At 38.2% G+C, this 27,686-nt stretch overlaps 1 protein-coding gene across 1 annotated transcript in view; it reads left to right on the forward strand.

The window, feature by feature from the left end:
• TMEM236 (transmembrane protein 236) overlaps positions 1–25,997 on the forward strand; it is a 520,757-nt gene extending 494,760 nt beyond the window's left edge. The window contains exon 4 of the mRNA XM_044066316.1: positions 25,369–25,997. Coding sequence (XP_043922251.1) covers positions 25,369–25,997 — 629 coding nt within the window. The remainder of the gene's footprint in view (positions 1–25,368) is intronic.
• Positions 25,998–27,686: the final 1,689 nt, after the last annotated feature.

Below are 27,686 nucleotides of genomic sequence, written 5' to 3' on the forward strand. Positions count from 1 at the left end.
GGCTGAGTTTAAACAGTGTGTTTAGGTGAGGGGTTAGTTCATCTTTGAGCTCATGTAGGATGCAGCCTGGGACACCGTCCAGTCCCATTGATGCTGTGTTTTTGGCTTTTGAGAGGGCTGTTTTAACCTGAGTGTCTGTGATTCCAGGGGCACTACATTCTTCTGGTATAGTTATGGGCCCTTTTGGGGGTGAGAGGGGGGTGAAGTTTGCACTGAACCTGTCTGCCATGATATTGGCTATATCGGTCGGTTCAGTGTATTTTGTGCCATTCTGCACTAACTCCGAGCAGATCTGAAAATTGTCACTTAGATTCTTGATATAGCTAAAGAATGCGTTGTGGCTATCTTTGGAGTCCATGGCAATTTTTCTTTCGAACCTAGCCTTGGATGATTTTATGAGGGAACGTAGTTTCTTGCTGATACTAATCAGGGATGTCTCCCCTTCTTGGGATTTTACTCTTTTCTGTACTAGCTTCCTCCTTCTATTGTATAGCTTGTTTATGGCAAGAGTCCACCAGACTGGTTTTCTTTTCTTGGAGGAGTGAGTCTTGGTTTTGTTTGGGATAGCATTATCCATGCATTCTTGTAGGTGCTCATAGAGTGCATTAGTAAAGGATTTTGCAGCTTGGACAGGGTTATCCTTTAGCATGGGGACTTTGAAACTTCCCACCTCAGTCTTAAGTAACGTAAAGTTTGCTTTTGAAAAGTTTTTCACTGTGGTTTCTTTGACCAGGGGGAGGTGGCGGAATGTGGATATCCAGAGCGATTAGTTTATGGTCAGATCTAACCAGCAAGGGGTTGACCTCCGGTGTGGAACACTGGTCACCCATGTTGGTGATGATCAAGTCCAATATGTTGTCACCTCTGCTGGGGGTGTTGACCAGTTGATCCTGGGTGTTTGAGTTTATAAATTCTAGGAAATGTTGGGCAAGGGAGTATGTACTTGAATAGTTTTCCCAGTTAATGTTTGGGTAATTGAAATCACCCACTGTCAGGGTGTTTGGTGGGACCTTTATGTTTCCCAGTGTTTCCAGGAATGCATAGTGGGGGTCCTGGAACATGGTGGGTGATCTCTAGCAAGTTATTATTTGAATAGCAGTTTTGTCCATTGTTAGTTGCACATGGATGATCTCTGAAGCATCGTGCTGTGCCACTAACCTGGAGGTGTGGCTATCCTTGATGAATATGGATACTCCCCCGCCTTTTGTATTTCAGTCCGGGTTTTGTGGCCGTAATGTATGGTATGAGTTGTAGCCTGGTAGTGCTGGGGTGCTCTCTGGAGCCTTAAACCAGGTTTCTGTTACTGCACATATATCGATTTTCTCCATACTGAGGAGTGCCTTGAATGCGTGCATTTTGAGGTTTAGACTTCTGGTATTGAGTAGCATTACCCTCAGCTTTTTGTTACTTGTGCTATTTACGGCAGTGGGTTTGTCTTTTGAGCCATGCCTAAAAAAGGCACTATGGGGGTGGCAAGAGCCTTGGCCAGTATTTGAAAGCCTAAGGGTGACAGGTGCAAGCCATCTTTAGCGAAGCAGCGTGGCTTGTCAAGCATGTCATCCCAGGTGGACAGACACTGGGTCCCCTTTGAATGACACCAGAAGCTTAGCCAGTTGTTGAAATTGATAATTTTTTCTCTTTACCGTGGTATCATTGTTGGTGAGGACAGGATGGTACTCAGGGCTCGGGTCATACCGGCCTGGGCTACATGATCAGTGAGCTCTTCTATGTCTCTTTTCATGTAGTCGAGGGAGGTACGGCTCAGGTCATTCACACCAGCATGGACAATGACAGAGTCATAAATGTGCAGCTGTTTTGTTTAGTAAATGGTATCACTATTGTGGCATAGAGTTTTAAAGCAGTATTAGTAGCACAGCAGTTGGCATACTTGCATCTTGATGCAAACGGCTGTAGGTTCTACTCCCACAGCATGTAGATTTGTATTTTAAGGGGGTGGGGTGCTGCAGTACTGAGTATGCCCTCCTTTGGATGAGATGTCTAGTAACTATGAGCCTGTTTTTTAGCTTGCCACCCATTCCTTATTGCAATATACCAGCTTACCATTTTTTTAATGCGACATAGGCAATTTATTCTTCAAGGGCAACAAGCACTGAATTTGTAGATGAAATACTGAAATATAAAGTTGTTTTCTAGCAACAACCTCTTCATTAGTTTCAGATCTCTTTAATGTGGAATTATTCTGATGACTTTTACATCTGAAGAGATTGTGCATATTGACTGATATTGGTGGATTGTAATGACAGAAGTTTGAGTGGCCTATTATGGTTGAAATGTTCTGAACTGGGCAGTTTGTCATTATTGGTTTATATGTTTTGCTTCATTGCTTATTGGAACAATGTTCAAAACTATAAATTTAAAACACTCAACAAGTGGTGCTGTATTATATTAGAGATATAATTCAATTATTATATACTATAATTAATACAGTGAGTAAGGTGAATTAAAGAACTTTTGCATGGTCCTAAAAATGTGTGTAAGGGGCCTATGATTTGAAAACAGCCCAAAGGTAAACTTAACCTGCCGCTGGCCAAATACATTTTCTTTGAAAGTGGGTTTCAATGTTGTTTTGGTGAATGTGAGTTTCAAAGGTAAAGATGTTTTAATGCCAAGTCTGTTTTTGTTGTAAGACTATTGCCTTGTTTAACAAATGTCTATCAGTGTTTGTGCTATAAAATTTGAAATAAAAGTTGTAAATTAAATTCAAATATCTGTAATCATCATAGAAGTAATGCATAAAACAGTATTTATGGCAACTGGGAGAAATAGCCAAGTAATGGGACACTGGAATGGCTGTGTGTGGGAGGGGGGCTGAGTGGGTGGGCTTTGGGTTTGCACCGCCCCCTCGCAAAAAATCCTGCAAGCTCCCTTGCTGAGATTATACAATTCACTGACCCCACTGGTGCTGGCATGCTTGGCTATGGTTCTGTGCATTTGAAAGATACTTGGACTGAATGATCTAGGTGAAATATTCCTGTTTAGATGCGATGGCTAATCAAATTGTTTTTGTCAAAACAGGAGATAGATTAGTTTGATGAGTGTTATTGTGTAAATTATTAGAAATCCTGGATCATGCAGATTAATTATTAACAGGGCGAAGTTCATTACTGTTGTATGTCTTCTGGCAGGTATGATATCTGGGAATATTAAAATGTGGTGCACAGACTACCATAACATTGGTGATAACTATGAGTGGGAGAGCATAGGTAAGTGCTATTTATAGGAGTACTATGGTGAGTTCAGTGAGTAGTACTTATGTGCCATCTGATTGATTTTTTTAGCCTTTTGTTAAGCATTTTTGGTGGTTCTACCTCATGTAAGGAACATTTTTTTAGTGTAAACATTTATTAGGTTAATATATCATATACGTTAATTTAACATATATGTAAATATATACTGGTACTTTCATAGATGAGCAATTAAAATTCAACCTACACATTCAGCACTGTATCAAAAAGACTCACTAAAAATTAGGTCTGTTTACAGGAACAAAAAATTCCTCACTATCCTCACTACAGACTCCAAACTCTCACTAGCACAGTCTCCTTTATGCCTCTCCAATCCTACCAAACTTACAAGCTACTCTAATTTCCAAGCTACAACAAACTTATAACAAAATTGCTAGATTTGCCACAAACCAACCTTATACCTCTCACCACTGCCTTTCACTAAAATACCTACAGTGGTTAGAATTAAAGCAACAACTCCTTGTATCACAGTTTCACAAAACTCACTCCATTCTCTACAAACCCATTACCTGCCCTGCTCTCTCTTCCCTAGTATCCTACTATTCCCCAAAACACACTCTCTAAAGCTCTGACCAGCATCTCTTGGATGTATATAAGCCCAAAAGAACCACTGGCAAACTTGTCTCCAAATACTCAATATCTCAAGCTTGGAACAAACCCCCTTACAATGTTAGAACTATTATCCACAGAAATAGCTTCAAAAAAGCACTAAAAGATGCCCTCTTAAACTTGTGGATCTGTTCCTGCCAGGACTCTACATAACCCCACCCCTCCTGTCCTGCGTGTTACCAAGTTAACACCTCAGCTAATATCCCCTCTAAATCCTAAGTTATCTCTCTCCACATCATAGGCTTCTTATCTGTAACAGTACTCTACATCTGCTTGTACATCTATTCTAATTTTAAAATGTTTTCTCTGTACAGTCTCTTATTACAAATATGATGTAGCTTTAGTTTCCAAAATTGTTCCACTATTTTGTACCTCTTTGCTTACATAACTAAGTGATATCTCAATTCATGTTTCCTGAATACTTTCTTTGTTCAGATATGATATGATGTAGTTCTAGCTTCCTAAAGTGTCATTTTGTAACTTTTTTGCTGACACAACTAAGTCAGGTCTCAATTTATGTTTCAGTTTATGTTCAGTCTATGTATTCTAACAATGTTTGTCATGCTGTGGAACTTTTCTGCTCAGGTCTTCACTGCAGATGGGCTCTGGCTCACTCGGACCAGCCCGATTAGCAAATGTCAAATAAATAATAAATAATATCCACCCTGGTAACTATGGGAATTAAGGGAATTGAACAAGGGTGTGAAGATTTTAGTGAAAGTAGTGCGGTGGTGCAGCAGTTAGCATTGCCACCTTACAGTAAGAGGTTCTCCAGTTCGATCCTCGGCTGGAGTGCCTTCTGTGCAGAGTCTGCATGTCCTCCCTGTGGACGTGTGGGTTTTCTCCGGGTGCTCCGGTTTCCTCCCACATCCCAAAGACATGCTGTAGGTGGATTAGACACTCTAAATAGGCCCTAGGCATGAGTGCGTGCATGTGTGCTTCTGTGGAAGGTTGGGCGCTGGGCTGGCAACTCGACACTGTAAAACACAACTGCCAATCATGAGCAGACAGGTGATCTGCTGTGGTGACCCATAACCAGGAAAAGAAGAAATTATGTAAGTGCTTTGAGTGAACAGATTTGAGCTAACTAATGGAGTAATTTGATACTTATAGCAGATGGCTTTTGGGCTGCCATTGACTGGTCCCTTTATGTGGAAGAAAATGAGAATGTTACTGATTTTCATGAGAAGGCACATCTATTAAGATTATATTTGATAATTGGGTATCATGTTTAAATTAAGGGAATGGCTGGGTTTACATAAAATAGGTAACCAACAAAGTCAGGTGCTATCATGAGATAAGCTGTTGATGAGATGGGTTTCAGAGGTGTCTGTGTTTGATGGTGGGGTCTATTGTTGAGATATTTTATATTCCTCCTACAAGATACTAATGTGGTTAAAAATGTATTTCAAATTTTGATGGAGTAGAAAGTTTTCTTCTTTTTCTCTTTGTTAGTTGCGAGTCTTTAGAGACTATAGGAAATCTGTGACAATGTGTATATATTACTAAGGTAGTTCGGAACATGTGATGAAGAAGAAGATAAGGCAAAAGATTATCATATGAGTAACTGATGTTACACTTGATGAGTGATTGCTATGCACTGTAGAAAAAGAGCAGAATTTTTGCATTATGGTCTAGTTTTTTGAGATCTAAAAATGTGGTTTAGTAACAAAATTAAAGTACAGTTCCAACAGGGAGCAGAACAGTTCAAACCTTATTGTTCATATGTTCATAGGTGTGTACTAGGCTAATGGCCCTAGAGCCTTTACCAGCCTAGCCCATAGGATTATCCTGACATCGCACAACCCAACCTTAGTTCCCAGTGTCTCTGTCGAGCAGAGCTACTGGAGTGATCCCCGCGAAAAATTTTCTATTTCCTATCCACTCATCAAGATTTCTCTTAAAGAGGGCCAGTGAGGTGCTCAGTTTGACATGTATATATGGGAAGTCTATTCCATAGCATGGTCAGTCACTGGGTTATGAACCTGTCCTTCCAGCTTGTTCTGTTGATTGTGGTAATGAGGTTGAGATCTCTGGAGCGTGTGGTGTAGAGGGAGTGGGATTTCTTTAGATGTAGCATTTCTAACAGAGCTGGGTAAGACGCGGCTTTGTAAGTCAAGCAGAGATCCCTCTAAGCAGGTGATATGAGACAGAGAACAGTTGGAGTTTGTTGAGTCTGTCCATATTGGACAAGTATTTAAGGCCTAGGATCCTCTTTGTGTGGTACTTTTGTGGCCTCTCCAGTTGTTACAGGTGTCTAGTGAGGTACATGCCAAATGGGGCATTGTACTCAATGATTGGCCTAATGATGGAAGAGTAGAGGGGGACAATGACCACTTTCTTCCTGGATGCAAAACCCTTAGTAATGAGATATACCACACAGAAGGACTTTCTGACCACAGTGGCAATGTGGTGGTCAAAAGAGAGGTTCCTGTCAACCTGTGTTCCCAGATCTCTTATAATGCCTTCTGTGTTCAGTGGACTACCATCGATGTGGTAATTCATGGGAACTGTGTTTTTCCCAAAGGGGATGATGACACTTTTTTTGGCATTGAGCTTAAGGCCATGGTTCTGACACCAGTCGGTGGTTTCAGTGGGGACTTTCTGTAGGACGTCAATATCACTTGGGGAGTTAATAATAGCCCCCAACTTGCAATTGTCTGTGAACTTTGTCAGCCAGAGTCCCTTCCTGTTGGCCTGGACTTCAGAGAAGTAGATACCAAACAGGAGAAGACCAGGACCGAACCCTATGTGACTACACTCGTGACTTTTCAGCAGTCTGACTTGGAGTCAGCTACTTTCACAATGCGGGTTCTATCTGTGAGCTAGTTTGTAAACCACCTAGAGACATAGGGGTTGGTGCTTAGCTTAGTGAGTTTTTCTATGATTCCTGAGTGGGGAATGGTATCAAAGGCCTTGGTCAGATCACGGTAGGCTGTATGGACCACCTTGCCATCATCCACTGCTCTGGTGACTGACTCAAAGAAGTTAACCAAGTTGAGCAGGCATGATCTACCCTTTACAAAACCAAACTGTGTGGGACCCAGAGTTTGGAGATTCCATATACCTTGTTTATTAGGTCCATGATGGTGCATTCCATAGCTTTGCATTTCAGACCTGGCAGGGTAATGGGGCAATAGTTCCCAGGGTCCTCCTTTGTGGAGAGGGATGACTGTAGCAGTGTGCCATTCGATAGGGACAAAGCCTGAGGTGAGTCTGTGATTGAACAGGGCACACAGGTGTGGTGCCAGTTCACTCTGTAGTTCATGTAGGACACAGCCAGGGATATTGTCAGGTCCCATAGAAGCTGTATTCTTGGCCTTGGACAGTGCTGTTTTAACATCTGCAGCAGTAATAATGGGTACCTGACAATCTACTGGTATTGTGTCTGGTCTTTTGGTGGGGTGAGAGGGGTAAAGCTTGCACTGAATCTATTGGTCAGTATATTGGCAATATCTGTTGGCTTGGTATAGGAGGTATGATTGTGCAGTAGCTCAGAACAAATCTGGGTATTTATGTGGAGGTTCTTTACATAACTATAGAAGGCCTTGTGGTTGTCTTTACTATCTGCTGCAATTCTGTTTTCATAGCTAGCTTTAGAGGATTTGATGAGGGATCTCAACTTTTTGTTGAGGCTGATAAGGGAGTCTTTCCCATCTTGGGACTTCATCTTATTCCACATCAGTTTCCTCCTTCTGTTGTAGAGTTTGTTTATGACAGGGGACCACCAGATTGGCTTCCTTTTTTGGAGGAGAATGTATTGGTTCTATTGGGTATGGCGAGATCCGTGCATTTGTGTACGTGTTCATACAGTGCATTGGTGTATGATTCAGCGGTCATGCAACTGTTCTTCATTTCCATGGGTCTCATGAAGTTAGCCACCTCTGTTTTTAGGAGCCCAAAGTTAGCTTTGGAGAAGTTTTTCATGGTTGTTACCTTTGTAGGGCCAGTGAGAGGGATGTGGATTTTCAAGGTGATTAGTTTGTTGTTAGATCTAACCAGGGAGGAGTTGACTAATGGTTTAGTGCAACGGTCACCCATGTTAGTAATGACGATGTTGAGGATGTTGCTACCTCTAGTGGGGGTAAGAACAAGCTGGTCCAGGGTATTGGAATTAGTGAATTCCAGGAAACGCTGGGCAAGTGTATTGGTACATGAGTAGTTTTCTCAGTTAATGGAGGGGTAGTTGAAGTCACCCAGTATGAAACTGTTAGGTTGGACCCTAATATTCTCCAGGGTGCTTAGGAACATTGAGTGTGAGTCTTTGGACATGGTTGGGGACCTATAGCAGGCTATGACCTGAATCACTGTCTTACCCAATGTTAGCTGCACCTGAAGTATCTCTGATGCGTTATGTTGGGCTACCAGTCTGGAGGTGTGCACATCCTTTATGAATATGGAAACACCACCACCTTTGGAGCTTCAGTCCAAGTTCTGGGGCCGAAAGATGTGGAATGAGTTATAGCCTGGTATTGCAGGGGTGCTTTCTGCTGCATTGAACCAGGTCTCTGTTACAGCACAAATGTCAATGTTCTCCATTTTAAGGAGTGCTTCGAGTGAGTGTATTTTGATATTTAGACTTCTAGTGTTGAGCAGCGTGACCCTCAGATTGCATTTCTTTGTAGCTGTTACGGTGGTAATTTGGTCTTTGGAACACTGCCTAAAAAAGGCATTAATGCATCTTCCAGGGAGGAGGGGGTTCAACCACCCTTTATACCCTGTACATTCCTACTATATATATATATATATATATATATATATATATATATATATATATATATATATCTCCAAGATTTCTATTCCTCAAAATATGGAAAGGTGTCTGAGGTGCCACAGTTTTGGTCTTCGTATGCACTCCCACTAAGCTACACCTCCACTTCTAAGGATTACAGTTATGGTCCTTGGAATTTTTAATGCACAACCACAATTCTCTTTCAAGATAGTCTAACTCCCTTACTTGTTATCCATTTTGATGTTTTAATACAACCTCTCTCCTTGAGGGCCATCTAGACTAATATCTTCACAGAATGTATCTGATGCTCCTTAGTTTATTCAGAATTACTCTTTCCTTTCTGAAGAATTGTATATACTCTGCCTTTTGTTGGTTTCTTGCTCTTACTTGCATTTACATGCATGCATACAAAAGTATATTTAACTATTTATTGTGATCAACTAGTCTTATTACTGTATTGTGCAAAGTACAATAAATACACCGAGACAAACTGCTTCAGTTAATACGCATTTTACTATTACATTTTCCTTTCAGATCTACAAGCATGCAACACTGATGCTGTCAGCTCTCTATGGCAAATTCCCAAAGTTTGTTTATACACACTCATATTTATACCAAAAAGTCTGATATTTTTTCTCAGTCTGATGTATTACAATCTTCCTTTGTATAACACTTTTCTTTGTTCTTCTAATTTATGATTTGTCCTTGATTCTTTCAAGTTCGGTGGTCCAGAGAAACTCAGTCTTGCATTATCTGAAACGTGGTGTTCAAGCACAATCTGAAACTTGATATTCTAACTTTATCTTGCTTGATGTTACATCTCTATACTTCGTTGATGTCCTTCCAGCTGCCATCTGCGTAGTTATTTTTACAGACTTTGTTTCTCAATAACATACTCCTTTACATGGATGCCAATATCTATTTAAGCTATGACAGCACACTTACTACTTTCTATTTTTCAGCATTTTATACTATTCCTAAATTAACCCTTTATATTTCATTTTACTCTGTATTATTCTTGCAGCTTTTTTCCAAGTTAATAATCATACTAGTGAAAAGACAGTGAACTATTATTCTTTCACTTCTCCCATATTCTATTTTTTTGAGGAACGGACTAAACTTTAGTTAAAGAAAAGACTGCATTTGTTTCATTAGCATTGCTATTTACAGTATTTACCATGACTTGTTGAGTTATTGCAACTCTTTGTAACCTGCAGCATATAAAACAATTTTAAGCTGTCATTACTATTCATCGTCATCATCATCTTCTTTCAGCTATTCCCTTTAGGGGTTGCCACAGCGGATCATCTGTTTCCATTTCTTCCTGTCCTCTGCATCTTTCTCTGTCACATCAACCACCTGTATGCCCTCTCTCACTGCAGCCATAAACCTTATCTTGGGCCTTCCTCTTTTCCTGTTACCTGGTACCTTCATTCTTAGCATCTTTTTCCCAACATACTCAGCATCCCTCCTCAGCACATGTCCAAACCAACGTAATCTTGCCTCTCTGGCTTTGTCTCCAAAGCTTCCAACCTGGGCTGTCCCTCTAATATACTTTTTCCTAATCCTGTCTACCCTTGTCACACCCAGTGCAAATCTTAACATCTTTAACTCTGCCACATCCAGTTCAAACTCCTGCCTTTTTGTCAGTGCCACTGTCTCCAACCCATATAACATCCATATAACATAGCTTGTCTCACTACCCTCTTGTAGACCTTCCCTTTCACTCTTACTTGTACTCGTCTGTCACAAATCACTCTTGACACTCTTCTCCACCCACTCCATCCTGCCTGTACTCTCTTCTTCACCTCTCTTCCACACTCACCATTACTCTGAACTATTGATCCCAAGTATTTAAACTCATCCACCTTCGCCACCTCTACTCCTTGCATCCTCACCATTCCTCTATCCTCCCTCTCATTCACACACATATATTCTGTCTTAGTCCTGCTGACCTTCATTCCTCTTCTCTCCAGAGCATATCTCCATCTCTCCAGGGTCTCCTCCACCTGTTCCCTACTCTCACTACAGATTACAATGTCATCTGCAAACATCATAGTCCATGGGGACTCCTGTCTGATCTCATCTGTCAACCTGTCCATCACCATTGCAAATAAGAAAGGGCTCAGAGCTGATCCTTGATGTAATCCCACATCCACCTTAAACATATCTGCCACTCCCACTGCAGACCTCACCGCTGTCACACTACCCTTGTACATATCCTGTACCATTCTTACATACTTCTCTGACACTCCCGACTTCCTCATGCAATACCACAACTCCTCTCTGGGCACCCTGTCATATGCTTTCTCTAAGTCTACAAAAACACAATGCAACTCCTTCTGACCTTCTCTGTATTTCTCCATCAACACTCTCAGAGCAAACATCGCATCTAGCTTCCACTACTCTTTCCCATAACTTCATGCTGTGACTGATCAATTTAATCCCTCTGTAGTTACAACAGCTCTGAACATCACCCTTATTCTTAAAAATCGGTACCAAAACACTTTTTCTCCATTCCTCAAGCATCCTCTCACTTTCCAAAATTTCATTAAACAATCTGGTTAAAAACTCCACTGCCATTTCACCTAAACACCTCCATGCTTCCACAGGTATGTCATCTGGACCAACAGCCTTTCCATTCTTCATCCTCTTCATAGCTATCCTTACTTCCTCCTTGTAAAATCCATTGTACTTCATGATTCACTATCCCCACATCATCCAACCTTCTCTCCCTCTCATTCTCTTCATTCATCAACCCCTTAATGTACTCTTTCCATCTTCTCAACGCACCCTCCTCGCTTGTATGTTTCCCTCATTATCCTTTATCACCTTTACCTGTTGCACATCTTTCCTAGCTCAGTCTCTCTGTCTAGCCAATCGATACAGGTCCTTTTCTCCCTCCTTAGTGTCCAACCTTTCATACAACTCTTCATATGCCTTATCCTTAGCCTTCACCACCTGTCTCTTTGCCATGCACCTCATCTCCTTATACTCCTGTCTACTTTCTTCATCTCTCAGACAATCCCACTTCTTCTTTGCCAACCTCTTTCTCTGTATACTCTCCTGTACTTCCTCATTCCACCACCATGTCTCCTTGTCGTCATTCCTCTGTCCAGATGTCATATCAAGCACGTTTCTAGCCGTCTCCCTTACTAGCTCTGCTGTAGTTACCCAGCTATTTGGTAACTCTTCACTGCCACCCAGTGCCCATCTTAACTCATCCCTGAACTCCACCTCACAATTACTCTTTTTCAATTTCCACCATTTGATCCTTTTGTGCTGCCCTCACACTCCTCCTCCTCTTCTTGATCACCAGCGTCATCCTACAAACCACCATCCTATGCTGCCTAGCTACACTTTCCCTGGTCACAACTTTACAGTCTCTGATCTTCTTCAAACTGGCCCTCCTACATAAGATATAATCAACCTGTGTGCATCTTCCTCCACTCTTGTATGTCACCCTATGCTCCTCCCTCTTGTTAAAATACGTATTCACCACAGCCATGTCCATCCTTTTCGCAAAATCCACTACAATCTGCCCTTCTGCATTCCTTTGTTTAACTATTATGACCCCTAAAACTGCCAACACAGGATGTATTAACCAATTTAGCAATTTGGTATCAGATGATAACCATCTTCTGAATATGTCCCACCAATTATGGGTAGAGTCAGCTTTTGTTTTTGTTTTTTTACTATTAACACTGGGTTATTTGAAACCACACATACAAACTGTGGTGCCACTTTAACAAACATTTTGAAATTTGAAGGCAGTATTGTCCATTTACACAACATTTTATTCAGTTTACAAATTTAGATACATCCGTACTAAATTGTAATCTGTCTATTAAAGATACTTGTAATGATTTACTTCCATTGTGCTTGTAATGTACAATCTGTGAAAAATCTTGTTCTACTAGTTTTCATACCAAGCTCTTTTAAATCTGCATTTGGTATCTTTAAAACTTGGAAATGTAATATTGAAGTACAATATTGTTTTTTTTTGGTATTGTTGTCCTATCATAATACAAGTGGGTGGTATTTTTACCATTTGATCTGCATGAAGTACTGGCCTGTTACCCAAAATGGTAAGTATTTTAACTTATGGTCCTTTTCTTGTATTAAATACCCTTTTTTCCCTTGTTGAGTTTATTCTTATTTTTGTGTTATTGTCTACACACTGTGACATTTTTACATGATGTCTTCCCTTGTCATAACTGGTAGGAATCATACCCTTTATCCTCCTGTTGAGTTTATTCTTATTTTTGCGTTATTGTCTACACACTGTGACATTTTTACATGATGTCTTCCCTTGTCATAACTGATGGAAATCATACCCTTTTTCCTCCTGTTGAGTTTATTCTTATTTTTGTGTTATTGTCTACACACTGTGACATTTTTACATGATGTCTTCCCTTGTCATAACTGGTAGGAATCATACCCTTTATCCTCCTGTTGAGTTTATTCTTATTTTTGCGTTATTGTCTACACACTGTGACATTTTTACATGATGTCTTCCCTTGTCATAACTGGTAGAAATCATACCCTTTTTCCTCCTGTTGAGTTTATTCTTATTTTTGTGTTATTGTCTACACACTGTGACATTTTTACATGATGTCTTCCCTTGTCAGAACTGTTACATTTTTGAGGTAATGTACAGCATTTAACAGAGACAGAGCTGTTTATTGAAATGTTTATGTCAGCCTTTGATTCTTTATATACTTTTATGTATGCCTGACCTTGTTCAGCTAACCATGCTGTTATATTCGTGTTAAATGTTATCTTCCCAAAGGTATGCTTTGTACAACTGGAATTGTCTTGTGTTCTATTTTGTGTAGCATTTTTCTAACTAAGTTTTATTTGTGAAATATTGTAATTCCATCTGTTTTGATGTTCAGAATAATGCAAATGAAATGCAGATGTCTGTGTTGAATGCTGCGTGCCTTGTCTTGAGGCTGCATTTTTATCTATAGTCCTTGAAGCATGTTCCAGCCACTGAACATTCAGCTTGTCACAAGCTGTACCAGAATATATGTATGCTAGCAAACAGAAATACATGTATTTAACTAACAATATTATTTCTACATATATTATAGCAACAGATGTGTATATGCATCTAACTAGCAAATAGATGCGCACATGCATTTATACATTTTTAAACATATCTACCACTGTATACATTCCCTCTGTTTTATTTTAAATCCAAAACTGTCTATATTAGTATGTACATTTCGTTGTTATATTGCTACTAACTAGAAACACATTGGGAAACAAAACCTTTAGTTTTCTTTTAATACAGCAAGTTAACACAGTTTAATATTGTCAACACAATGATGACAACCATTACTATTAGAACTGGATGAATCTGAATATGACTCTATACAGTGATGTTCTATACAGTAATTTGTTTGACAATGCTTGAGGATTTTATTGCAAAGGCATTGCAGTCTTGTTTTTTGAAAAAAAAAAAACACGTCACAAATGTCTAGTTTTGACTTGTTACTCTATTTGCATAGATAAACCATTTGCTATATACTGTACAGAATACACTTGCTAGTGCAGATTGCTTTTGCATTTGTATATACATGGCTGTAATATACATTCAGTCTAGTTTACAAACTTAGCATTAAACTGAAACCTGCTAATTACATTATTTGAAACATTAAAATGTATTTTGGTATTACTACTTTGCACTTTTATTTGAGTTTCTTTTCCAGTACTGTTTACACAGTTAGTGTAAAATTAAAAGCATGCCCTTCCCCCTGTAGTATACATCATTTTATTGCAGTATTGTTTCTTTGCTTTATGCTGTGAGAATTGAATGTATGCTTGCCCTTTGGCTGTTACCTAAACTGTGATACTTTAATTTTACACATTTGCTTATTTTTTTGTCCATTTTCAAAAACAGAAAATATTTTTGTAAAGCTTTTGCTGTTGCCTCTACTGTCAAAGTTTTTACCCATTTTGAAAAGACATTTACTGTTGCTACTAACTATTTGTACCCTCCCTTTTTCTAAAGGGAGCTGCATAATTTATTTTAACTGCATACCATAACCCATGTACTGACTGTACTCGGTGTAGTATTGGGTCTATATTAGATCAGCGAACGCTTAAACAAGCAAACACTGATTGATTGACCTTATTTAAGTGAATGTTCAAAATATCGAAGCAACAGAAACCCAAATTTTTTCCTAGAGAAAGAATTTGGTTGTCTGTTTCTGTTGCTTTGGTATTTTCAGTGCTGTGGTGGAAAGTTACGGGTTGGATTCAGGTAAGTGTGCGATTGTGTGGATGTGAGTGTTAGGGTGAGTTAGGTGAGTTAGGGTTAGGGCGCAGGTTAGGTATGTGTGCGATTGTGTGGATGTGAAGGTTAGAGCGGGTTTAGGTGAGTTAGGCTTAGGGAGCGGGTGAGGTGAGTGTGCAATAGTGATGGAACTTAGATTTAGGGTTTGGGTTAAGGTAAGTGGATAGTTAGTGGTGTGTGCATAGTTTAGTGTAGGGTTAGGTGTCAGATTTTAGGTGTATGTGTGTGGATTTCTGTTTGTTTGGTGTGCTTGTGTTGTGTGTATGTGTTTTGGATCAGCGATTTTTTTCTCTAGGAAAAAAATCGCTGATCTGACAGTTCGAGATTGTAAACTTTCACTTACATAAGGTCGATCAATCAGCGTTTGCTTTTTTAAGCATTTGCTGATCTAATATAGACTCATAGTATTTACTTGCAAACAGATTATTAATGACATGTAGAAAAACGTAAGCCATTTGGCCTGGAGACCAGTCTTGTTTCCTTGACCTTATAAATTTCAGTACCAGTAACATTTTATCTTATGCAACATTTCTTGTAACTACCCATTCCAGCCTGGAAAGATTTGAGCTCACATTACTTACTTTTTTCTTTCTCCGCATTCCAGACACTTAACCCTCAACTCCTTTAGCACTTACTCGTTCCTTCAGTCATTTGTTAATATACTTGCAACTTGGTATTAGAATGAGGTTTGTAATAAACATTAACTTGCCTAACTATGCATAATATTGCTTTTGAATACTGTTTTTGCTGGAGTCCTTGCTATTTTTGATGCTATTATACAATTACAAAATATTGTAAGAAACAAAAGAGATATTGGCCTAACTAACACATGCTTAAAACAGATATATTCACATGATTTACATTTGCTGTGTGCCTTTTGCTGCGCTTTAGGTGAAAATAAAATACATGCAGTCAGTCCTTTGACGGTCATGTCTTCACTGCATTTAACTACTCTCATTTGATTTTTATACCCTAGAACTGTTTTGTTATTTGAAATGGTTTTAAAATTACTATTTAAGTGCCTTGCTTTAACTGAATGAAAGTTTGTGCTGTGTACACTTAACCATTTTCTAAAGGTAGAATAGTACGTCGTAAATTATTTTTTATCAGAGTAGTTAACTGCTGTTGCTTTAACTCTTTACTAACCAGATTATATTTGTCAGTACACAATATATACATCTGATATTGATTTTTTCCTGCCATTAGAACAGGAACTAAAAACAGAGATTATTACTGCTGAACAAGATATCTCTGTTAGTTTTCCTTCTGATATTACTTTAGATAAAATGGAACATTTACACAAAAATATTACTGTGTATGATAAGAAATTGCAAGCTTCTAAATTAAAAAAGCTGCAAAGGGACAAAAGGGATTTTGACAACAATAATATTTTTCCTGGCCGAGAGAGCCAGCTCGACAATCAGCTCCACTTAATGACCATCCCAATATCAACCAATCAGATAGCACGCCTGGGCATTCTATATCTACAGTCAATGGTGTGACTCAATCAACACAACAAACATTTTCTTCTTTGCCTTTAAACTGAAGTGAAGTATCCGTAATGCCATCAAATGTCAAAGATAAAGTTAATACAAATAACGCAATAACAGATACTAGCAATGACTGCATTCAAAACATACAGGAGCCTATTGCTAGTACGTCCACGATATGAACAGGCTCTGAAAGCAGTTTTTTACAGAGGATGGAAGAGAGGAGTTTTACTTTAAAAAATCCCTTACCCATAAGGACATGATCGGGAAGCCTCACTCGACATGCTACAGGGCAGAAACAAACGAATGTAGAACGGAACTTTCATTATACGAAACGGAGACGAGTGTAAGCAATGATCTAATTTTTAACATTTCCTCTATTATGCTAACGGATGAACAAACTGCTTTATTAAATAAAGGGTTGTCCTTTATACCAGCTATATGCACTAACCAAGCTACTATGCTAAAAGATTTAAGGTTATTAGGCAGGAATATTTCTCTGAGACATGTTTTTCAAAATAACACTAATGATGTTACTGCATTTAATAGTTACCATACACCAAGCACTTTTATTCATATTAAACATCCTGCTATACAGATCTTTATCAATGTCTGTGAAAGATAATTTAGATCTCTTTTTGTGAATGGCACTAAGAACCATTTCTATAATTTATCTAACCATGAAAACAAGGCCCTACATGAATTGACTACTCTGCATTCTGTAGAAATCAAACAAGCAGATAAGGGTGGTGGGATTGGGCTACTTGACAAAGAACTGTACTTAAATCAAATGGCAATGTTGCTGAATGATTCTCATACATATCAATGCATTTCTGCAACTATTGTGAAGGGCATTGTTGACAAAGTTTCTTTTTTAGTGTTTGATTTATTAATGGCAGGTAGGATAAATGAAAAGCTGTTTAAGTTCTTTAACACACACAATCCTACAATCCCTAGGACTTACGGCCTTCCTAAGATACACAAACATAGTACCAGACCGCCAATGAGACCTATTGTCTCAGGCACTGGTTGATGCACAGAAGCATTGTCTATTTATGTAGAAGACACGCTACACAGTTTACTTAAGGACTGATATACCATCCTTAAAGATAGAAAGTGTTTCTTAGAGAGAGACTACAAAATAGACTAGCTACTATTGAATGTGACTATATGTTAGTAACCATGGATATCGAATCCCTGTTTACATCCATACCTAATGAATGGGGGGGTTGAGAGAATTAGAGAAGTTTTAAATATGAATCATCTTTTTGAGAATAATAGGACTGAACTTATATGTACCTTATTAGAGATGATCCTTGAAAACAACGTGTTCGTCTTTGAGAATGAGTTTTATCTACAGCTAGTTGGCGTGGCTATGGGCACTGCCTGTGCAAAGCTATGCCAACTTAGCTTTAGTTTGCTGGGGGCAATCCTATATTTTATCAGACACAAATAGATTCTTTGAGCATATACTCTGGTACGTCTGATTTGTGGATGATGTTTTCCTTTTATGTAAGGGCAACAAACAAAAGTTAGAGAACTTTGTTAGTTATATACACACCACCACTAATTTCCTGAAATTTACTTATCAATGCTCTGACACTGAGATTAGCTTTTTAGATGTGTCTATTAATAAGTCAGACTACCAAAAAGTAAGTAGTAGCATATATAGAAAGCCCACGTGGAAGAATGCTTTATTATATAAATCAAGCATGCATCCCAGGCATATCCCTAGAAATGTTGTGAAAGGACAGGTATATAGAATTCTTAGATTGCACAGTGATGATAGAGAAGCACAGCTAGCTCTGAATACAGCTAAATTAGAGTTTTTAGAAAGGGATTATAGCCAACAGGATGTTGACAAAGCTATTAATGAAGCCTGGATGCAACGCACTGATAGATGTAGACAATTTCTTCTCAGTAATGATCCATCAGTGGATTCAAATGAGAGAACAGAACAAAACACAAACAGATTTAGAGTCAGCATGCAATATTCGAGTGATATTAATAAATACACAAGCATTATCAAGAAACATTGGAATATATTGGAAGAGACTCCTGGTTTGATAGCTAAAGTTGGAAAGTTTCTCTCTTTCTCGTATAGGAATAATGTTTTGTTGAAACAACAGCTATGTAACAAAGGGAGCTCCCATAGAGCAGCCAATAATGAACGCCTTAGCACTTTTTCTTGTAGACATTGTCTGGCATGTCAGTATATACACACAAGCATTAGTTATACCCATCCCACCTTAGGTTTTACCATTAAGAGTAAGGGTTTTGCCAATTGTCGCACTACTCATGTGGTATACTTTTCCTTTTGTGTCACGTGCCACTCATTCTATGTAGGTAAAACCAATAGAATGTTTAAAGACAGGATCCTTGAACACATCGGAAATATTAAGTATAAGAAAGAACGTAGTGCACTAGCTAGTCATGTAAGCTCCACAGCTCCAACACACACATTTAAATTTTTTGTGATACAAGTGATTTATCCTAACATTAGAGGGGGAGATATTGGGAATCGCACAGAGAGTATTGAACAAGAATGGATTCTGCTGTTAAATGCTGAGAAACCTCCGGGTTTAAATTGAGTTGTTTCTCTTAAACCTTTTCTTAAAGCACGTCCTTTGAAGCATTAATGTTATTATTTATGTATGTTATTAATTGTTTGCACTATAGCATATATAGATGACTTAGACATATTATAAAAATGACTTTATTGCATTCATTAAGTATATATCTATTACTAAGATGGCAATTATAAATGCACCATGCTTTGGATTTTATTACTGCCTATATTTAGCATAGTTTTTTATGTCTGTTTTTACCTAATTTTAAATGTTACTATAGTATATGTTCTATATATGTTCATTAATGTTTTTAACTTTTATATACAACATATTTTTGATAATGTAATTTAGTTGTAGTATGGCATTTAGTAGACATGAACTTCTTGCACTTTATTTTGTTTTATTTATACTAGGCTTCTGTAGAGTTATTTGGTTAGTCAGTTTGAATTTATTGTAGCGTATGATTACATTAATTGAGACTACCTGATAGGTTGCCAATGGTTATCTAATTGCTATTTAAATGCTATTGAGCCTTCTAATTTTGTTTGATGAAGCAACTTGGTTAGTTGCGAAAGCGCTCACATATTGTTTGTTTGTTTGCTTTTTATTAAACTTTCTGGTGTGTGAGCTTTGGTGCAGTTTGACTTTTTTATATTTGTCAATATTCTGTTCTGTTGACTTTAAAGCTCTTATGCACTTCTGAAAAAGTGCTTGCATATGTTGTCTGAACTTTTTGAACTCACGCTGACTGTGTGAAGTTTATTAAATCTTTTTGTCAGTTTACCATGAACCTCGTCTCTGTTCTTATCTGTTTTGTAATGTGCAGTGGTTTTATGCCACTTTTGTCTAGCAAGATGTACAGAGGATTTTGTAAATAACTGACTTGACTGATATTGTAACTCTGAAATTAACATTTTACATGTGATGACAGGACATAATGCATCTGGTTGTTTACCATTACTTTTATGACATTGCACACAGAAAGCAGTTTCATATGACTTGTACAATAAACGTTTACTGTTATACCAGTGATGTTGCTGTTTAAGATACCAGTCAAATGTAATGCATTTAGATAAAGCATTGACATCAACTGTACCTAGTAACGTACTACATGTGCTACTTTTTGTTTATACTAATGTTTAAATCCTGACCATACATGTGCTGGACTATTATTACTGTCTACATGAAAGGTAGTCTTACATTTTAGACTTTTCTGTCTTACGGCATCCATGCTGTAGAATGAGAAACAAAAAGAGAATTACCAGTTTCTGTGTGGAAGTTGGCCAAATCTTCTGTCTAGAAAACATAGAATGTCTCTCATTGATTCTTTCAAAAGGTGGTCAAACGCAGCTGGAAGATTCAGCTGTGTGCATGTACAGGACCTGTGGAACTTGTAGATATGTACTGTTCTGCTACTGGATACTGTGCTTAAGAAGGAGGAAAATGTTTGCACTACAACTGGATGTACTAACTGAATAAAATAAAAAAGAAGCTGTAGTTGTCACAATAAGAAACCATTCAGTCGGTCAACTGTGGCTCGCCATTGAAGAATTATATGAAGTCTTCCTTATGTTAGTTTCTTGCTGTTACTTGCATTTACATGCATGCATATCAAAGTACATTTAACTATTTATTGTGACCAGCTAGTCTTATTACTATATTGTACTAAGTACAATAAATACACCAAGACACTGCTTCAGTCAATACACGTTTTACTATTACACTTTCCTTTCAGATCTACAAGCAATGCTGTCAGCTCTCTATGGCAAATTCCCAAAGCTTGTTTATACACACTCATATTTATTCCAAAAAGTCTGATATTTTTTCTCAGTTTGCTGTATTACAATCTTCCTTTGTATAACACTTTCCTTTATTCTTCTAATTTATGATTTGTCCTTAATTCTTTCAAGTTTGGTGGTCCAGGAAACTCAGTCTTGCATTATCTGAAACTTGATGTTCTAACTTTATCTTGCTTGATGTTACATCTCTTTACTTCATTATAGGTTCATAGGTAGGTACTAGGCTATCGGCCCAAGGGCCTACGTAAGCCTAGCCAGCAAGGTTCCATGGCTTACGCCACCCAAGAAAGTTATTTTCCTGTGCCACTGTCCTTCCAGCTGCCATATACACAGTTATTTTTACAGACTTTTTTTCTCAATAACATGCTCCTTTGCATGGATGCCAGTATCTAATTAAGCTATGCCAGCACACTTACTACTTTCTATTTTCAGCATTTTATACTTTTCCTAAATTAACCCTTTATATTTCATTTTACTCTGTATTATTTTTGCAGCTTTTTTCCAAGCTAATAAGCATACTAGTGAAAAGACAGTGAACTATTATTCTTTCACTTTGCATCTTTACTAAACTTCCCCCCCTTTAGACAAAATCATTTTTTTAAGTTTCCCTTCTTGTTTTATTTGTTTCTATAGTTTGTATCTTTCCCCTTCTACTAAAATAGCATGGTCATTCATACTTTTCTCTGGAATTTTCTTTGCATTCTGCCAACATTTTATAAAAGCTGCTGATGTTTTGTTTTACTGAGCTAATTTTTTAGCATTTTCTAGCACTTATCATGTAGATTAATTTGATAAGATAGTATTAATTCATTAGCTATTTATTATATATTACTTTTATTGTATTATCACATGCTCATTTATTTGTTTTCTGCAGGTGTTTTATAGTAACATCTGACTTTACAGTATGTTTATGGTATATCAAAATTCAAAACAGCAAAATCTATTTCCCCAATTTGATAGTAGATGAAATGTCTGAGTCTAAATATGCCACTTTCTAAGTTAGAATATAACATATTTGTGAGGTATGCTTACATCTTGTAAAAAACTGCAGCAGGTAAACCAAAAATATGTAATTTAATCAGCAATATATGTGTTTAAGTGACAAGAAAATATGTGAGAACCTATTACTTGATTCTATGCAGTGTAAGTCTGTAGTATGTGTACTTTTCTGAGCCATAAAAAGATATGTGGATTTCTGACATTTTCCAATGAATTGTATAGAATCTTAAGTTTGTTATTTCAAATTTTAACTGCCTCCTGCTGGAAAACACTGCAGTTATACTTATGATGTAATTTTTTGCTCAGTAAAACAGCAATCAGGAGGTCCCCAACCTAGTTGGTGTGATTGATGTTTGCTACCATGACCCAGGACAGAAGGATGTACTGTCGGAGAATATTGCTTGCCTTTCCTAGTGTGCGCGGGCAGAAGTGTTTATTCCAGCTGCAGTTACTGTGTCAAGTGCATATTTGAAATCACTGTAACTCAGATATAATGATAAGAAATGAATCTTTGAAGGTAGGCTAAAGACTTTGTTTGGTGGGAATGAGCCATGTGTACAGCTGGAATTCATTTCACTAAATCAGAAACCAGCCTGTCAGGTGATGTGAGTGTGCAGCATGCAGAGAAAAGACAGATCAGTCTGACCCAGATGACTATGATCTTAAAACCCAGTTGAAACTTCTGGAGCTCGAGGCAGCTGAGAGAATAAAACAGTCTGAGGTACAAAGAGAGCGAGATGAAGCTGAAGAAAGAGAAAAACAGTGCCAGCACAAAAATGAAATGGTCCTTCACCAAATGCAAATGAGTACTGGGGAGGAGGAAGGTGAACCATAGGTGCCAAGGTCAGTGCCACATTATTTCTATTGTATAAAGATGGAGGTGACTTTGATAGTTTCATTTTGCTATTACTATTTGAAGGGGTATGTAATCAACATAAATTGACCAGGATTAGTGGGTGAGATCTTTAATTCCTTTATTTATAGGAAAAACATTGTATGCTCTATCAGAAAAATGGCTGGTGTAGACAGCTTGAATTATGATAAAGTTAAACAATGTTCCTGAAGTGTGTGGAAAGAAATTCAGTGAGCATAAGTAGGTAGGCAGATGACAGTATGGGTGATAATATTACAGAAATAATCGCTACATAGGTAGATGAGTTGTTATCAAGTCACTACATTTGAAAGGCCATCATAACCTTTGGTGGGGGAACAATGTTTCAGTACTTTAAATGAAAAAATAAAAATTTGAATGGGAGATTATCAGTGTAACACTGTAGAAGAGTTGGGGATGAAGGTGGACCTCGATCTACCAAGCAAGTCACAACTTCTTAAGAAGGGTGTACCTAGCACTGCACATGGGTGTAAGAAGGCCCATGGGGAACAGCCTAAGCTATCACAGCATCTTACATAGGCAAAGGGAGAGGCCTTCAGTTTTAGCACATGCCCTGGTAATTAGGTTAAATTTGTTCAGTGTAACCAATGGAAGCACACATGGTACTGATCTCTTTGACAATGTGGGTATCAAAAGTCATGGGGGTCAGCAAACAAGGGTAGTACTACAACAATGGTGGGTTGTTTGGAGACAATCAGTGCACCAAACTGCCACAAGGGTCTATATCCTGGTGGAGGAGAAAGAGACCTTTGCCAAGTGGAATCCAACATCAGGTATAAAAACTGCTAAGCCTGAAGTAGTTAAAAGGGAGCAATACTTGTCCAGACAGTCCACTACAATGAAGGCCATGGGATGGACACCTTTTCAGTCACCATTGATTAGAGTTTATTTGGACTGGGAAGGAGACAAAGTGAACAAGCAGGTGGCAGTGTCTGATGATATCCCAGTGGATGTTTTAATAAAAACATGATTTGGATAATACAATATATTGGGTGCATGTGCTTACACATAACCAGGCATTGAGGCAAGCATGTGGAGGAAGGCAATGGGTGGGAGAGGGACCCGGCTAATACCCACACTTCCATCAGGGCCTGGTGGTGTAGCTATTTCAGTAGAGCTAGTAAGAAGCAGTGAGCCTGAATATGAGCCACAGTTGCTGAAAGGTAATAGGCTTCTCCTAGAAGAGGCTACTTCAAGGTCAGAGTTAGGTTAGGTGGTAGTAGCAAGTCTGAATCTGAGGTACCATTGTCAGAAGATACCGGACTTCCTTTGGAGGCAGTGCTGGGGAAGGTCACAAAGAAAGAAATCAAACAGGCTCAGCTTGTAGACCTTATTTTACAGAGCTTGAGGGAGGTAACCAAGGAAGATCCTGATCCTAAAATGCAGGGGGAAGTCTGTATCCTGGAATAAAGCATTAATGTAAGCAGAGTGGAATCCAAGAGCTAGAGGGAGATGTGATGTAGCAGGTAGTAGCATCAATGGCCACCTGATAGGCAGGACTGACCACAGGTCACATTACTTCCCTTTCAGGCAATACGAGCATAACACATACAAAAAAAAATGCTTATGCCAAAATTATATTAGTCAGGTATTGTAAAGGATATGAAGGGGTACTAGAAGATGTATGAGCAGTGCCAGAGGGTTGGCAAGGCAGTAGATATATCTAAAGCTGCTTAGGTTCCTTTACCTATTACTAGAGAAACTTTTTAAAGATTAGCTAAGGACATCATGGGGCCTATTCATAGCTCAGGCTCAACAATTAAGATTAATATTCTACTGGTGGTGGACTTTGCTACTAGATACCCTGAGTCTAGTGGCTCCATCTTCTATTAAGGCAGAGAAGGTGTCAAATTAGCTCCTATAATTTTTCGGGACAGACTTCTCAAAAGAAATGCTGACAGAAAGGTGCAAGTTTCGTGTCAGATCTGGTGGTCTGTTTGTGGAGGACTCTGCGTGGTGTATTCATATGAAGATTTTTCTTGGGTGTGGATAGTGCAGGCCATGCCCAAGGTCACAGTGCATCATATTTCCTGCATACTCTTAAGACCAAACTGTACTTAGGGAATCATTTATTACTGGATCTTTGTGTGTCTTTTCTATACCAGTGGAGTGACTTGACAGACCATACCCCTGATGGTCATCAGATTTTAAGATTTTTAGAATTAAAATATTTAATTTACATGCTGGCAGTGGAATGGATCACAGAACCCTAGCCCCGATCCACCATTTTGTTTTTGCAGTAGCGAACACTGATCAGCTTGGACATAGTGAAGGTGAATTGGGGAAGGATGTCTGTAAAGTCTTACAAAACTGACATTTTCTAATATTTTTAGTATTGTATTTATTTATTGACCCAGGTAAACAAACCAGATTCAATTTCCTGGTTTCAGGGACCATGTGGGAGTCCTGCCTAATAAAATGACTGGTGCAGAGTCACACATTTTGCAGATGGGTATAGAAAGAATGAAATACAAGACTAGAAAATGTAGTTTTGAGTTAATAGCATATTACTTGCTTTATGCATCCACAAATTTAAATATCAGTATAATTAATTGCATCTATATAATTATATAAGGCATAAGCAGATATGTTACTGGAAATATTGATGATGATTAACACTTGCTGTTTCTTGTATTATTTAACTGCTTGCACTTAAAAATATGCTATCTCTTTATATTAATTACACCTTTATCATTTCATTTTTCAGTACAAATCAGAGAAAATATTCCATCAAATGGTCCTGTAGTGTCATACATAGATGTCCCAAGTGTGTCCGCACAAGTAAGAAGAGCACAGGAAACCCATGCACCTCCTCAGCTTGAAGACTCCATTGAACCTACACTGGCAGAAGGAGAGGGACCAGAATATCCTTCAAGCATATCTGGAATAAGTTTGCATACAGCACCCAGTATTCATAGCATTAGCACAACTAGCTACAGCTCCTCCAGGACACTAAAATTCATAGCAGTAAAAGATGCCAGAGCTGAAATATTTCTCGATTGTTTTGTTTTCTGGTTTGATACAATAGAAATGGTTAGAGTAGCAGGCACTGAAAAAGTATCTTGTTCAGGATGGGTCATTCCAATTTACATCTTCAGTTTTTTGTCATTGGTTCGAATTATATTACCATCAACAAGTCCCCTTTTGTATTCTTTAGGTGTCATGTTGCAAGATTTTCCATTCCTTTTTATTCGGATTCCTCTACTTGCAATATTCCCATATACAACTCCAGTTCTCTATGCAGTGAAAAATGCATTGGTGCTTGGGACACACATCTATTTTAACTATTTTACACGGCTAAGGTTGTGCAGAACAGATGAGCAAAATTTTTCTTAAAAGTTTATTGTGTCTGAAGACACAATATTTCCTAAGCATGAACATTTGTATTGAATAATCACTTACATCACATTTTTAGGAAGTTAAATTATTTGAGCTGTGGTAGTGACGTGCTGTCAGGGATTGATTCTCTGCCCACATTTGCTGAGTGCTGCTATAGGCTTCAGCTGTACCATATGCCCGATTAAGCTAAAGCAGGTATTGGAAAATGAAGAAGTGAAAATTAAATTGCATGGAATACCTTTGATGATAGCAAAATGTTAGCCTTGAAGTCTGCAAAATGTGCCACCTATTGTGAATCACTTCTCAAGACTAAACTTGTGTGTCAAATGTATGCATGAACACATTGTTTTATATCTTGTTTGTTCTTCTTTCGGCTTTTCCTGGTTAGGGGTCGCCACAGAGGAACTCTGGTCCGCTAATGATTGGCAGTAGAGTTTTATAGTGTTGAGGTGCCAGCTCAATGCCTAACCTTCAACAAAGGCACGTCCATTCACACATGTCTTTTGAATGCAACTTGACCACAGGGAGGACATGCAGACTCCACACAGAAGGCGCTCCAGCCGAGAATCTAATGGGAGAACCTCTTGCTGTGAGGCGGCAATGCTACCACTGCACCACCACAGCTTTATATCTAAAATATGTAAAATATGAACTATCTACAAACAGTAAGAAATATATGTATATATATATATCTACATCTATCTATCTATTTCTCTCTCTCTCTCTCTCTATATATATATATATATATATATATTTTTTTTTTTTTTTTTTTTTTTTTTTTGCAAGAAGGGATATCCCCCCGTTATCACTCATATCACCTTACTCAAACTCAGATTGCACTGACTCAGAGACAGCATATTTTTCCACTCCACTCTTTCTCCTGTTGTCATTCCATAGCTTTATTCTACAGGCAATTACAGGAAAGAATAACAACAGAAAACAGACAAACAAATACAAAGTGAGCAAAAGAAGCACAGGCCATAGATCTCAAGGAATTGTCTCACAAGTACTTAAAAGAAACCTGAAACTATCATGGTTTCTCTTCTTGTAAATAATCTCAAAATAGATGCAGTTACAAGGCACCATTTTAATAAAAGAACAAATCAAAACAAATAAATAGGAAAACAATAAAACAGCAGAACTGAAGGAATCAGGCAATAACATCTAATCCAAAGAATATACCTGCAACTCTGTGTGATTATATATAGACCAGTACTGTCTGAGCTATAAAGACTTACCCAGCTATAACAACAAGGTATAAAGCTCAGACTAGTTTAATCATTAAACAAGAGATGAGTACACTCACAATTACAGTATTTGTCATTATTCTCACACACAGCATTGTATGTGTTATCTGTGCCCATGATATCTGTCACTACTAAGTGAAGAGGGACAGACCACATGATGTGCATCCAGTTATCATTAGCACCCTTTGCTTAAAAAGTTATTGCATATAGTGCAGCCCTCTTTCTGTAAGGAAATAATTAGAGGAACATGTCAGTGCAGTTGCTATACATTAGTGTACATATAATATATTTATAGATAGCATTATTTGCTTTTAATATTGGGAGTGTGGCCTAGTGGTTAAGGTGTTTGCCTTAGAAACAAACAGTGCAGGGTTTGAGTCTTACAAGGGATAATTGGCTAGACTTAAAATGGCTCGCAAGGGCAGTTAACTTAGAACTA

Source organism: Protopterus annectens, chromosome 3.part1, assembly GCF_019279795.1.
Source record: "Protopterus annectens isolate FY-2018-M chromosome 3.part1, PAN1.0, whole genome shotgun sequence".
NCBI classification, from domain to species: Eukaryota; Metazoa; Chordata; order Ceratodontiformes; family Protopteridae; genus Protopterus; species Protopterus annectens.